The 15,347-nt window shown below is 39.8% G+C and overlaps 1 protein-coding gene across 1 annotated transcript in view; it reads right to left on the reverse strand.

Annotated features, from left to right (window-relative positions):
- Positions 1-3,339: 3,339 nt before the first annotated feature.
- KLHL20 (kelch like family member 20) overlaps positions 3,340-15,347 on the reverse strand; it is a 72,903-nt gene continuing 60,895 nt past the window's right edge. The window contains exons 10-12 of the mRNA XM_006153344.3: positions 12,321-12,529; positions 9,532-9,638; positions 3,340-4,286 (exon numbers count right to left, since the gene is read on the reverse strand). Of these exons, the coding sequence (XP_006153406.1) occupies positions 4,202-4,286; positions 9,532-9,638; positions 12,321-12,529 (401 nt within the window). The 3' untranslated portion in view covers positions 3,340-4,201. The remainder of the gene's footprint in view (positions 4,287-9,531; positions 9,639-12,320; positions 12,530-15,347) is intronic.

A 15,347-nucleotide genomic window follows, 5' to 3' on the forward strand; every position in this document is an offset into this window, starting at 1 on the left:
CTGAAAACACTAGTTCTCAGTCGCCACAAAGGGGTCTTCTGTGGCCTGTGCCCTTGCCTTTCCACGTGAGTTTGAGGGCTGGAAGCTGAATTATCAATGGAAAATCTTCATTTCTCCTAGTCTCCTGAATTCACTAGTTCTCAGTCCTGAGGACTTCTTGAAACTGAATCCCAGTGCCAGTCTCAGGCATTTTTCCTCTATAATTTGTCAGAAAGATAAACTTCCAAATAATAAAATTAAAAAAAGATAAGCTGTCTTAAAGTATCATAATTGTAGGTCTCTGTTGCTTATAGCCAAATCTAATCCTAACTAGAGAGGCAGTATTCACATGATTCATATTTTTATAGGTACTGTGAAGAAATTGAATTTTATTCTCAATGCAATGAAAAGCCACAGATGGACTCTAAGCAGGAAATTGATACAACTTGATTTGTGTCTTATAAGATTTTGTAAGGGGGGAAATGAATTGTAGGTGGACAAGAATGGAAGAAGGGAAACAGTTAAAAAGTTATTGCAGGGACCAGCAGATGGTGTAATGGATACGTTGCTGGACTCCTACGTAGTTAACTGTGGTTCGAGTCCTGGACCCAGTGGCTTAATTGGTTGAAGATATTTTGATCAACGGGACTGGGGAGAAATGTTCACATATTAACATCCTCTGCACAGCACCTAATTGCTGTGCTACAGCTGTGGCCCTACCTTTACCTTTGATGAATAATTCTACTAGGATTCTGTCCCAAAAATTCACTGGTTAAAGATACAAAATCAAGCATGTCACTGGACTCCCATGTAGTTGACCACAGTTTGGGTCCTGGACCTGGTGACTTAAAACACGCTGTGTGCGTGTGCATGCCCAAGATCCCGAAAGGGGAATGGAGAAGGGATTGTGGTGTGGCTACCCCCTGGGGGGAGGATGATTTCTCACTTTCTGTCTCTCCAGATAGCGTGCGTACCCTGTAACAAAAAAATCTCTGGAAAAAAAATTAACCCTTACCTTAATGTTCCTCATTTACAGTTTGGAATCATGTGTTTTATATAATTATAAAACAAAATTACATCAAAAAAGAAAATAAGCAACCCTTAAACATTAGAAACAAATTGGTCTTCTATTAAGTTAATGTTACAATCACATAAGGATTTTTAACATCTTCAAGTCATGCTGTTTTGGTTGCATATTATAGTGGCTCTAAGGAAGAATATCAAAGATATCTTAAATTACATTCAGTGGCAATATTGGTATTGTTATTTTGCCAGTATTTATAATAAAATCTATATATATCTTTATGTTGATTTGTTAGGATCTGAGGTTTTCAGTGTAAAAGATACATAATTATATAACCAAGTAAGTAGAAACTCCAGAAACACTAATACTACATTTTAACAGTACATATCAGAATGAAATTTATTTTTTGTAATGCAGAAGGTTTTGACTTAGGAGCTTTCTGACTTTACAATGGTACAAACTATATATTTATTATTTAGAGATTTTTGCTATAGGACATGTGCGTTCACTAGAAATAGAAAGCGAGCAATCACCTCCTGGGGAGATGGCCACACCTCAATCCCTTCTCTTCCATTCTCCTCCTGGGATTTTGGGCATGCACATATACATGCCCGGCCTGAGTTTCAAGTCACATGCTGGGCACATACATGCCTGGCCTGCAGAGGATATGAACCTGGGATATTCCTATGTGGTCCTAGCATCACTGGGTGTTGTGTTACTGCTGTGCCAGCAAGACTGGTCCAGACTTTGATTTTTTTTTTTTTTTTTTTTTTTTGAGAGGTTGTTGCTATTGGACGCATGCTCTTGCCAGATAGAGACAGAAAGCGAGAAATCACCCCACAGGGGAGATGGCCACACCATAATCTCTTCTCCTCCATTCTCCTCTCAGGATCTTGGACACGCATGCACACACGCCTGGTGTGAGTTTAAGTCACTGGGTCTGCGACTCGAACCACAGTTGACTACATGGGAGTCCAGTGACGTAGCCATTATGCCATCTGCTGGCCCCAATTTTTTTTTTTGGTTTTAAGGTTTACAGCAAAATGTAGTGGGAGACAGAGATTTCCCATATACCCCTGCCTGCGCACATGCATAGCCTCTGCCATAATCAACATCTTCCACCAGGGTGCACCATTACTTTTGCAGCCTACCCCTAGGCTCATTGACCAGATCAACCCTGTTCAGTGTGGGTGGGGCTTACACAAGGTGTGAATTCTAAAAAGCCAGAGATCTCTAGGGGCCATATTTCAGGTAAGCCTGCAGTGGCAGTGTGGCACAGAAAAAGAGATGGAGGGTTATATAGTGGCATATCAGTAAAACAATGCTCTGTGAGGCTGACCCACATGGGGAGATTCTGGGTTCACATGCAAAAACCTCCCCATACACAGGTACATGCATGCTCATCATCAGTGCTGACTGAGATGGGCTGGATTCCAGTGTCAAGATCCTGAGGGTGCTGTCCTTCACTCACTGAAGAAATGAATACAACTAAAAAAAGATTTTTACTATTGGTCTATCATTAATTGACTAATCTTAGGCAGACTTCCTTGGATCTGTGTAATGAATTGGTTTGGATTTGATAACTATTGAGTACTTTCAGCTCAAAATTGAATGATTCTAAATTCTACAACAGAAAGTAAGTTTATATGTTAGGTTATAAAATATATACTAAAAGTTCCTAATTCTGGCTGGCAATCCTTTTATTCCTCAGATTGAAAGCACTTACAAGTTTACAGAGAGGTAATATAAATGATAATAGAAACAGAAAATCCAAGTTAGATAGCAAAGGTACAAACATTAAAAAGCATTAACCAAAAAATGTTTATGGTAAATACTACCTTTATTTAAAAAAGTTATACATGCTAGAAAAAAGCATAAATGATACATGTAAACAATTGTTTACCAAATACTTATCTTTTTTTCCTTGAAAAAGGTGCAAATGATTTTTAAATGTAAACACAAAAGCTGCCAAACATTTTTGTAATAGGAGTGATGGAGAAGGAGGTTAAGGTCATATTCAAAGATTTTCCTGTAAAATATCTTGAAAAAAATTGGTCTATGAATGCAGTGAGAACAAAAAAACTGTAACCACTGAAACTATTATAATTGTTTCTTTAAAAATTTAAACTTTTCACCAGAAAGTGTCATTTGAGAGAAGTAGTAACAGTGGATGAAATGATAGTTTATATATAAAAGAATCAAGATATTAATAAAATGCCTCAGTTGGTTTTACACTCATTAACATGTACTATTACATTAACTGAAGAGTTCATTCCCTTGGGGGCTGTTATTAAAGGTAAGCCTCAGCTTCACCATGCCTGAGCATCAAGTGTAAACTGCATAACAGAATACCCTGCTGGGGAGAGAACATTTCTCCCTGCTGGTTATTGGTAGCAATTAGGAAAGAGGAAGGAAATTTGCTTCAGTTAGTAACATTTTTGAGCAAAAACTCAGAGTTGCACATGATTCTCTTGGGGATTCTTAAGATACCATGAGACTGATACTGTTTTTTATAAGAGGCACTCAGCAGAGCTCTAGATCTAGCAGAAACTCTATATTATGAAAAAAAAAAAACTTTATAGTGGAAAACAAGTTCACATAGAAAGAAATGACATGAACTCTATTCATAAAAATTATAGTATCTGAGTCCTGGTTTTTAATGATTGAATTATTTCTTCTGAATTGTACTACTACTTAAACTGAGATGGCATCTTTTTGTTTGTTTTTCTAGATTTTCAAGTTTTCTTGTATTTAGTGCAAGAATGGTGGTTAGCTAATACATTTCCCATATCTATTTTGTTGGTAATGCTTGAAAGTAGTGAAATCAGGTGGATGGAGTGTCTAGAAATAACAACCAGATCATATACAGCCCTTCTGCCCTTATCATTATAAGTAAGTTTTGCTGCTTAGATTTTTTTTATTTTTCTCATGGGAGGAAGTTAAAAAACACACACACAAAAAAAAACCCCAAACAATAAGTTAAAATCAAAAATAAATATTCTCCTGCAGAGAGCTGAAAATTATCGTGCAAAGGTGGCATCTTGCAGGTGAAGTACTTTCACTGGATTTGCATTTCCATATGTTGAGGCACCAGCAATGAATAAACTTTGTTCTAATGTTTTCTCAAGTTGTACAAAGCTTCAAAGTCAAAGCTCTCCAGAATACAGAGCAGAATATACAAGACTATCTTCTACATGTTCACCATATGTGGGATTCACAATGTGTCATTTTAATAACTCCTACACCACCCCCTAGTCGACGATAATTCATCCCGCCATATAACCTGCAAAGAAAGAAACACAATCAGATTTTCTAAGTGGAAAAAGTACTATTTCTTCTACGACTAAGATGTTACTCTAACATTTTTATGTTTGATATCATGACTAATATTTTTTTATGACTAATATTTTTAAAAAAATTATTTAACTTTATTTTTAATTTGACTAGAGAGGGACAGAGAGAGAGAGAGAGAGAGAGAGATGGAGAGAGAGAAAGCAAGCCGCCATATCCAGGACTCAAATCGTGGTCGGCCATGTGGGAGTCCAGTGACCTCAACCTCCACACCACCTGCCGGCCCCACAACTAATATTTTCAACTTCATAGATTTCTTCCAAAGCTGGAATTGAGTATGGTCTAGTAGACTTGTTTTAGACACGGACAGAAGTGTTTCCACTTGTCAGAGACTGAACAAGAGAGTTTAACATTAACTTTTTGCATCAGAACTTTACACCTAGCATGGCTTCTAACAATTACACATTATCATATGTTCTGTATTTTTGTGTCTAATTTTGCCCCTGGTTATATTATTTTCCCATCCATATTCTTCTTTTGCCTAAACTTCCTCAATTATTTATTTTTATTCTTTGTCTTGCATGTATACTTTTTAATGAATTATTTTTTATTTAATTTTATTAATTCATCCATTTATTTTAATTTGACCAGAGAGAGAGAGGAAAGTGAGAAAGCAAGCCACCAGGTCCGAAACTTGAACCATGGTTAGCCATGTGGAAGTGTCTAGCACCTTAACCATCACGCCACCTGCTGGTCCCTTGCATGTAGTCTTGTGAGACTCTTCAAATTTCTTATGGAACAAAGCTGGATATGAACAAATAAAGTCAGCATCTAGTTTGCAACATGTGTACAAGACCACCTTCAAAATTAAGAACTTCCATGGAAAAGAGAAGATCCTCAATCAGCTGTGAGGTGAAAGTGGGTTTATGTTATGGGTGACTGCAACAATCTAGGTATTAATTATTAAAGTGGGTTTATGTTATGGGTGACTGCAACAATCTAGGTATTAATCTCTCAACAGAGAACCCTCAAGATTTTCGTGAAGGTTACTTGGTCTATATTACTGATTCTATCTAGTGACAGTTACTGAGAAAGAAGTCCTTATTTAAGATTACAGTGTTTAGGTGGCAGAAGTAAATCTGGTGTCTTCCCAAATTATGCTTACTCAAAATTTCCACTAAAAGTAGAACACTATGGGGTTATTGGAAAAGTCATTTGCACAGAAACATAGACAAAATACACATGATTTTTCTGACAACCCACTGTATATATAGGAAAAAGTATTTCATGAGAAGGAGTCTCTTATTCATGAAAACCTGCCATTTTATCCTTTATCTTTATTAGGTGTTGCTAAAGTGTTATCCTTTCAGTGAGATCTACTCTGACCACCTTTTAAAACAGAATCTCCCCCCTATACTCCTAAATCCCCTCTCCTAGTTTGCCCTTCACCATAGCACTTCCATTCCTGGGATGGTGTTTGTCTCTCTCACTATAATGACAGCTCCAGGAAGACAGGGAATTTTGTTTGGTTCACATTTACATTCCCAGGGCCTAAAACCAGTAAATCTTTACTTAATGCACAGGGTGGTCAAAATGTGGTATAGGGGCAAAAGCACTAGGCTGTCATTAGCTGGACATCAGTATTGTGACCACCAAGCTACACAGCGCCATGAGACAAATGTAGACCTAATGCATGTCATATAAGTGTAAGAGTTATTGCTTTCCCAAAAATAAAGATTATAAAAAGAACTCAGTAAATTCATTAGCTGAATCTAACGGTGATGAAAAAAACCTAGGTGGGTATTTTCAGGCTAAAAATTAAGAAATGTTTCATTAGAACACAGTGGAACTAGACCATGAGACTGCCTCTTCAAGAATAGTAACTACAGGGGCCAGTGGGTGGTGTGGTGGTTGAGACACTGGATTCTCATGTGGCCAACTGAAGTTTGAGTTCTAGACCTGGGGCTTGAAAGTCATGCTAGGTGCATGTGCGTGTGTGCCGAAGGTGCTCAGAGGAGAGTGGAAGAGAGGGGACTGCAGCATGGCCATCCCTCCTGAGGGGTAATTTCTAGATTTCTGGTGAGTGCACACATACTATAACAAAAAATTTCTCAAAAAAGTAAAAAATAATTATAGGGCCAGTCAGTGGTGTGGTGGTTGAGGTGGCTGAATCCCACATGGCGAAGTGCGTGGTTCACATCCCAGACCCAGTGGCCTGAAAAAACATGCCAGGCACTTGTGTATTCCTAAAGTCTCAAAAAGAACAAATGGAGGAGAGGGGACTGCAGTGTGACTATCTCCCACAGGGATGCTTTCTCACTTACTTTCTCTCTCTTTGGTGAGTGCATGTGCCCTTAGCAAAATTAAAAACAACAGTAACTATAAAACAGAGCTTAGTTTACCCTTCACAGTCATGAGAAAAATCTCCCAGAATGTCTGCCTCCTGAGATCTCACACCCAGACTGATATCTGGTTGTTGTGCAATCACAGCTACTGCAATGGTAACTCTAAATCTGCTTGGCCAAGTAAGTCCAATTTATTGGAAAGGAAACCTCAAATTGCTTGGAAGGCAGTACTATTTTCTTATAAGACTAGTACTTAATTAATTAAGTAATAACCTTTGAGACTTAGCTCCATATTTGGCATTTTAAGTTCTTGTAATGTTTCAGAGGATCTAGCATTTTATAGTATCTTACCAAATTAGTCTTATAATATGTTCAATAAAAAATGTGTGATTAAGTAAAGATTTAGACTGAATGCTTTTTTGGGGGGGGAGGTTTTTGCTATAGGGTATGTACGCTCGCCAGAAAGACAGAGAGACAGAGAGACAGAAAGTGAGAAATCACCCCCAAGGGGAGATGGCCACGCCACAATCCCTTCTCCTCCTTTTTCCTCTCAGGATCTTGGGCACGCAAGTGCCCGGTGTGAGTTTTTAAGCCACCAGGTCCGGGACTCGAACCGCAGTCGACTACATGGAAGTCCAGCGACATAGCTATTACGCCAACTGCTGGTCCCAAGACTGAATTATTTTTTATAAAGAATTATTTTATTTACCTTTATTTACTTATTTAAATTTTACCAGAGAGGGACAGAGTAGAGTGAAAGAGAGACGGAAAGTGAGAAAACAAGCCACCAGGTCTGGGACTTGAACCTCAGTTGTCCATGTGGGAGTCCAGAGCCCTTAACCACCACACCACCTTCTGGCCCCAAGACTTAATGATTTTTATTTTATTTATTTATATTTTTTAGAGAGAGATTTTTGCTATAGGGTGCGTATGCTTGCTGGAGAGACAGAGAGAGGCGGAGAGAGAGAAAGCAAGAAATCAACCCCAGGGAGGATAGCCACACCGCACTCCCTTCTCTAGGGATTTTAGGCATGCAAGTACACACACCCAGCGTGAGTGTAAGCTGCCGAGTCCAAGACTTGAATCACAGTCAGCTATGTGATAGTCTAGCAATGTAATGATGCCATCTACTAGTCCCAAGACTTAATGATTTTTAGCTTAAACATGAAAGAGAATGGCACAGGCAGTAGGGTACCACTGTGTGAAATTGAAACTATCTGATGGCCCTGGGTTCAGATCCTTGGTTGACCTAAATATACCAGGCACCCTCGGACATGCCCATGATCCTGACTGGTTAGAAGGCTGTTTGAGTGGGTGGGGATCATGGCATGGTGAGAGACCCTATGTTAAAGGATCTCTCTCTTAATAAATAAATAAAGGACCAGCAGACAGCATAATGGTTATGTTGCTGGACTCCCATGAAGGTGACCATGGTTGGAGTCCTGGACCCAGCTTAAACACATGCTGGGCGTGTGGGCGTACATGCCCAAAGTCCTAAGAGGAGAATGGAGAAGGGATTGTGGCATGGCCATCCCCCCAGGGGGTGAGTCTCCCTTTCTGTCTGTGTCTCTGGTGAGTGTACATGCTCTATAACAACAACAACAACAAAATAAATAAATAAATAAAATGAACTTTTAAAAATTAAGAGAATTTTCCTAAGTTTGTAAACATTTTTGAATATTTAAAATGAATGCATGAGTCATCTAATTTATGTGAATTTATGACTATGTGCACAGGAAGGATTTATTAGACAAAGATTTAAAATAAAAATAATCCTATTAATGGTGTTTAAAATAGTTATAAACTCTCTTAAGTAAGATATAATCTCTTTTCTAAAAGTGACTAATATTTACTAGATTTGAAAATAGGAATATTGCAAGAGTTCAAGGAAAAAGTAGGTTTTAAAGTAAGACTGAAAGAGGGCCCAGCCGTTGGTGTAATGGCTATGTTGCTGGGCTCCCATGTAATTGACTGCGGTTCGAGTCCCGAACCTGGTGGCTTAAACTCACTCCGGGCATGTGTGTGCATGCCCAAGATCCTGAGAGGAGAAGGGAGGAGAAGGGATTGCAGCGTGGCCATCCCCTCAAGGGGAGTGATTTCCCACTTTCTTTCTCTTTGTCTCTCTCTTTCTGGAGCACACACGCGCCCTATAGCAAAAACCTCTCAAAAAAAAGAAAAAAAAGTAAGACTGCAATAAAATGTTACTTTAAAAAAACAATCTGCAGGGGCCAGCAGGTGATGTGGTGGTTAAATTATTGGATCCCACATGGCTGACTCATTGGTTTGAGTCCTGGACCCAGCTGTTGGGTACATGTGCATACATGCCCAAAATCCCGAGAGAAGAGTGTAAGAGAAGGGATTGCAGCATGACCATTCCCACTGGGTGGTGTTTTCTCACTATCCCTCTCTGTCTTTGTCTTTCTCCAACAAGCGCATGTGCCCTATGGCAAAAAATATAAAATAAACAAATAAAAACAAACTGCAATTTATTTCTCCTAAGCATAAAGCTTCCCATAAAAACACCAAAAACTGCACTGACAGACGGGAAGCCAAGGATCAAGGTTCTAACTTTAACTCTGTCACTAACTCACTGAGGCAAGATATTTTATTTCTTGATGACTTAGTTTCCTTGGTTAAACATGATGGAGCTAGAAAGTAGACTTTCTTTCCCCTGTCTCTAAATGTAAGGGTTCAGTTGGACAGTTACCCAAAAGGAAAGTTTTCTAAGTAATCAAGTGAAATTGAGGCATTAAATAGAGTTAGGCTCTCTTCAAAGTATTACCAAGAAATACTTCAGTGTACTGACCATCCTAATTTTGATGGTCATGCCTACTGCAAGCCCATAATTTTCAAGTCAGTAGTGAGGGGATCAGCAACACAATTAAAGGTTACCTCCATGTATTGGCATCAGGATCAAAAACTTCAATGGTCTTCAAGTATGTAGTGCCATCAAAACCTCCTACTGCCATGAGCTGTCCATTGACCACTGCCAAACCAACCTATGGGACCAAACAATTGGGCAATTATTGGGAAAATGTAGACCAATTTCTAGATAAATCCCTTTAATACAAAATATTCTTTTTATTTTTAAGGCATTTTTGCTATAGGACACATGCGCTCATCAGAAAGACAGAGAGGGACAGAAAGACAGAAAGCGGAAAATCACCCCTAGGGGGTGTGGCCATGGGTGTGCAATCCCTTCTCCTCTTGGGACTGTGGGCATGCACACACATGCACCTGGTGTGAGTTTAGGCCACTGGGTCTGGGACTCGATCCACAGTTGACTACATGGGAGTCCAGCGACATAGCCATTACACCAACTGCTGGTCCCGTATACAAGATATTCTTTATGGCCTTACTTAAACTTTCTGGCTCACCTGAACACAAAGGGAAAAAAGTAACAAAAATAAATGATGAGGACTATAAAATTATACATTCAATTGGAATATCTCATTACACAGAGTCTGCAAAACATTCTATTTCCTAAATTTTAGAAAAAGCAGTCATAGGATCAGCAGGTGGTGTGGTGGTTAAGGTGCTGGACACTCCCACATGGCCGACCATAGTTCAAGTCCCAGACCTGGTGGCTTGCTTTCTCACTTTGTCTCTCTCTCTCTGGTTGATCAAACTGGAAACTAATAACAATAAATAAAGTAAAATAATACTTTAAAAAATAAAATAGATACATATAATTAAATAATAATAAAAAAGAAAAAGCATTCACTAGGAATGAACAAGAACTTTTCAACTGCTCTCACTTCCTCTGGTATTTGCATGCTCTGAGTCTACTTTCTCAAAAGCTACTAAAATTCTCTTTTAAAAATATAAATATAGGGACCAGCAGGGGGCGTGATGGTTAAGGTGCTGGACTTACATGGCCAACTATAGTGCAAGTCTTGAACTGGGAACTTGAAAATCATGCTAGGCATGTGTGCGTACATGCCAAAAATGCCCAGAGGGGACTGAAGGAGAAGGGACTGTCATGTGGCCATCCCCCTAAGGAGTGATTTCTTACTTTCCCTCTCTTTTTCTTTCTCTGGTGAGTTCATGCACCCTATGGCAAAAACCACAATCAATCAATCAATAAATAAATAAAACTGAACTGCATTGTCACTTTCTGCTTTAAAAACTTTCTAAGCCCTCTATAATATAGTAAGTTTAAAGTCCTTATTAGGCTACTGAAGCCCTCCAGAAATCCACCTTAGCCCGCTGTTTTGGCCTTTCCTATTGGTGCCTTCCTCTTACTAATACACCTTATACTGCAGTAACTGCTAGTTCATGAAAATACATTTTTAACATCTCCATACTTTTGCATGTGTTGTTTCTTGGTAGTGTCTGTCCCTCTTCTAGAAAACCTTGTTCTTCCTTCATGACTTAACTTGCACGTGGCTGTCCCTGTCTCCACATTCTCACTTTCCCAAAGCATTCTGCACATTCTCCCATATTTTCCTGTCACACATGTGCCAGTGTAGGATCCATTTATTATAGTTAGTTATAAATTTTCCATTCCTTCACTAAATTGGGAGCTCTGAAGAGAGGAACCATGTCACATTCATTTTTCCTTTTCAGCACATAGTGAGCACTTACTACTTGCTAAATGAATGAAAATAATACACAGAATGTAGGAGTGAAAATAACAGGAATGTGACTAAGGTGTTAGTTACCAGTAATAAAAAGCCATGGATATGTGAATGCTTGGGTTGCTGACACCTTCCAGTGGTGTTCGTTGATTTATGCAAACCAGAATTCACCCCCTTTTATGCTCAACTTAAGAAGTCTTTAGCTACTGCTGCTTTCTCCTTCCTGTTGTGGATGTATCCTACATTGATGGACTCTTGATGTATGATCAGTAGTTAATAGGTTACATTTCACTCTCAGCCAGACTTCCTAACATGGATAAATTCTATACTCCGTCCTGGAAGTCTCCTGGAATCACTGGCCATACAAAGTCTAAACATAACACAGGGGAGCCTGACCTGGTGCATACTACATGGATGGGATAGATTCAAACCATCTTGAGAAATTGGTGGTGGGGCCAGATGTGTTTGCCCCCAAACACTTGCATTATTAGTATTACTAAGTCAACTACTTGGAATATTAGCTGGAAACAGGAGGTAGGAATATGTAGTTCTACTAGATACGAAGTTAGATACAGCAGTAGATAATACAAGATGTTTTCTACTTTCTAGAGAAGCAATCGATACGTTAACCATAAAAATCAATCTCTAAGGACCAGCAGTTGGCGTAATGGCTATGTTGCTGAACTCCCATGTAGTCAACTGCAGTTCAAGTCCCAGACCCAGTGGCTTAAACCCACACCAAGCGCGTGTGCGTGCATGCCCAAGATCCCAAGAGGAGAATGGAGAAGAAGGGATTGCAGTGTGGCCATCCTCCCGGAGGGTGATTTCTCGCTTTCTGTCTCTGTCCTTCTGGCAAGTGCACGTGCCCTATAGCAAAAACCTTTCTCTCTCTCTCTCACACACACACACACACACAAATCAATCTCTAACGAAAGATATGACTGCACTGAAGATATTTAACTACTTGAGATAAAAGCAATCATTAGCACAGGTGATTTTGCCCACGTAAACCACTGTATTTGACAGATTAGAGCCCCACTTCTGCTCAGCCCTCTCTTGGTTCTTGTTTTCCAAAGCTCAGAGCTTTCAGATGGCACTTACTCCACTACGGCGAGATGTCATGGCCACCACTGGAGACCACTGGTTAGTTCTAGGGTTGTATCTCTCAGCACTGCTAAGCTCTGTAGTGTCATCTCTACCTCCTACGGCATAGATCATGTCCTGATACACTGCACAGCCCAGGTGTTTCCTCCGGGTTCCCATGGGGGCTATGGTATGCCATCTGTTTTCCTGAGGATTGTAGCGTTCCACTGTAGAGAAAAGAACAACCAGTAAGTCATTATTTAACTATTTTCTCTTACCTCTAGTTTTCTTCATAGCCATCAAAACCCTGTGATAACCCACATTTTCTTCTTTTTAAAAGTTATCTTTTTAAAATTTTTTTTCATGAGAGAGAGCAACAGGTACCTCAATGGAGTCCTTACACTGCAACCTCCTTCTCCTAGCCCTCCAGCTAGTTAGGATCTTGAGCATGTATGCCTAGCATTTCAGGTCACCTGGGGGTCCAAATCTGCAGTGGGCTATGTGGCTTGCAGCACTGAGATCAGTATGCTGCATGATCATGGCTGGGCCAACACATCTTTCCATTAAGCAATCTGATTTTTGCTTTTAAGAAGGACTTGCATACTTTGGGACAATACTCCCTATCTCTTACCAGGGACTGGTTTCTTCTAAGTATGTCACAGTGGAAAGGGCATGTGTTGGAGTCAAGGTACCTGAATTCTAGTTTTGGCCACATGGCTAATTAGCTATATGACCTTCAGCATCACTATCCTTATCTTTCAATGAGTGGATTGAATTACATGATGTATAAACACCATTTAGTACCAATAATTTATTATTATAATTGGACAAGTTCTGTGTTCTTGTACGCCCTTGCCTATAACCTAGTGCATTTTAAGCCACTGAAGAGAAGACAAGATATGTGAAAATAGAGAGGCAAGACATTAGTGGAACACAGAAATGGTTTATTACCTGTTGATGATAATGTGTTGGTCTGAGATGTATTTCATGTTGGGGAAATTTTCTTTACAAGCCAAATGATGTATAGTGATTGAATATGTATAAAAAAATAATAAATTCCAAAAAAAAGGACAAGATAGGTGACAATCTGACACGAGCGCCACAATGACAACATTCTTAAAGCGAAAGTATGCATTATTTCTTTTTCTTTTTAAAATTTTGCCAGAGGGCATGTGTGCTGTAATAGAGAGAGAAAGTGAGAATGCATTCCTCCACGGCGGACAGTCATACTGCAATCCCGTCTCCATTTTTTCTTTCCTTTTGGGATTTTGGGCATGCATGCAAAGTTACCTAGAGTGTTTCTCAAATAGCTGGTTTCTCAACCATCCAGTTGGCCATATGGGATCTAGCCACCTTAACTACCATGCCACCAACTGGACCCCCTTTATTTATTTATTTATTTAGGCTATAGGACATGTGTGCCCCCCCGCCCCCGCCAGCAAGAGACAGAGAAAGACAAAGTGGGAAAGTGAGAAATCATCCCTCAAGAGGGATGATCACACCACAACCCTCTCTTCTCCATTCTCCTCTTGAGATTTTTGGCACACATGCACACATACCCAGTGTATTTTCCAAGTCACCAGGCCTAGGACTCAAATTGTGCTCTTGGTGATGTGGGATCCAGCTGCTTCAACCACCATGCCATCTGATTAGGCCATCATTCTTTCTTTTTTTTTTTTTTTTTTTTTTTTGAGAGGTTTTTGCTATAGGGTGCGTGTGCTTGCCAGAAAGACAGAGAGAGACAGAGAGATAGAAATCACTCCCTGGGGGGGTGGCCATGCCACAATCCCTTCTCCTCCGTTCTCCTCTCGGGATCTTGGGCATGCAAGCACATGTGCCAGCGTGAGTTTAAGCCACTGGGTCCGGGACTCGAACCAGGTTGACTACATGGGAGTTTAGTGACATAGCCATTACACTAATTGCTGGTCCCGTTTTATTTATTTATTTTTTTTGAGAGAGAGATTATTCATTATAGGGTGCACGTACTTGCCGGAGAGACAGAGAAAGACAGATGGACAGAAAATGAGAAATCACCCCCTAGGAGGGATGGGCACACTACAGTCTGTTCTCCTTCATTCTCCTCCAGGATTTTGGGCACACATGCACGCACACCGAACGTGTTAACCCACTGGGTCTGGGACTCAAACTGTGGTCAACTATGTGGAAGGCTAGCAATGTAACCATTACCCCACCTGCTGGTCCCCCATTAATCACATCTTTACAGTGTACAGCATTTCTTTCTTTCTTTTTTTGGAGAGTTTTTTGCTATAGAACGAATGTGCTTGCCAGGAAGACAGAGACAGACAGAGACAGAAAGCGAGAAATCACCCCCCAGGGGGGATGGCCACGCCACAGTCCCTTCTCCTCCATTCTCCTCTCAGGATCTTGGGCACGCACCCACACGTGCCTGGCTGAGTTTAAGTCACCAGGTCTGGGACTTGAAACATGGGAGTCCAGCGACATAGCCATTACGCCAACTGCTGGTCCCATTGTTTTTCCAGCACAATTACTATGCATGTCATCAAGCCAAAGATATTACTCTATAACTTATCAGCAAAAAGCTTCTCTTTTTTTTTTTTGTCAACTAAGTATACTTTTACTTGTTTTCTTCTCCTTTCTCCTCTCTCCCTTCCATGTTAAACTTTCTTCCACATCTTATTGATTCACAAAATACCTTAAACTAAAAATATAGACAAAGCTGGAATCTAGTTACAAGTGCATTGTAAGTTTCTTCTGAAACATTTAAAGAAATTAATTTACATTCATTCACTTATATATTTAACCTCTATTTCTCACCCTCTGCCATTTCCCACTCTCCTCCCACACTATCTCAGGTGTCTACAGTGGTTTTCCATTCCTTGCCCCCCCCCCCATTTTATTGATTCACAGAATTTATTAAATAATTTAACTATTTTCAATAGCAAGTTCAGCTGGTATGTATGTATCTGTGAATACATGTCTGACTTCAAGTGTGAAACTCTGAGTAGAATGAATATACTATAAGGTAGCACCTAGCTGATGCTATATAGCTTACTATGTCATTAA

This window comes from Tupaia chinensis, unplaced genomic scaffold, assembly GCF_000334495.1.
Source record: "Tupaia chinensis unplaced genomic scaffold, TupChi_1.0 Scaffold000369_1, whole genome shotgun sequence".
NCBI classification, from domain to species: Eukaryota; Metazoa; Chordata; class Mammalia; order Scandentia; family Tupaiidae; genus Tupaia; species Tupaia belangeri.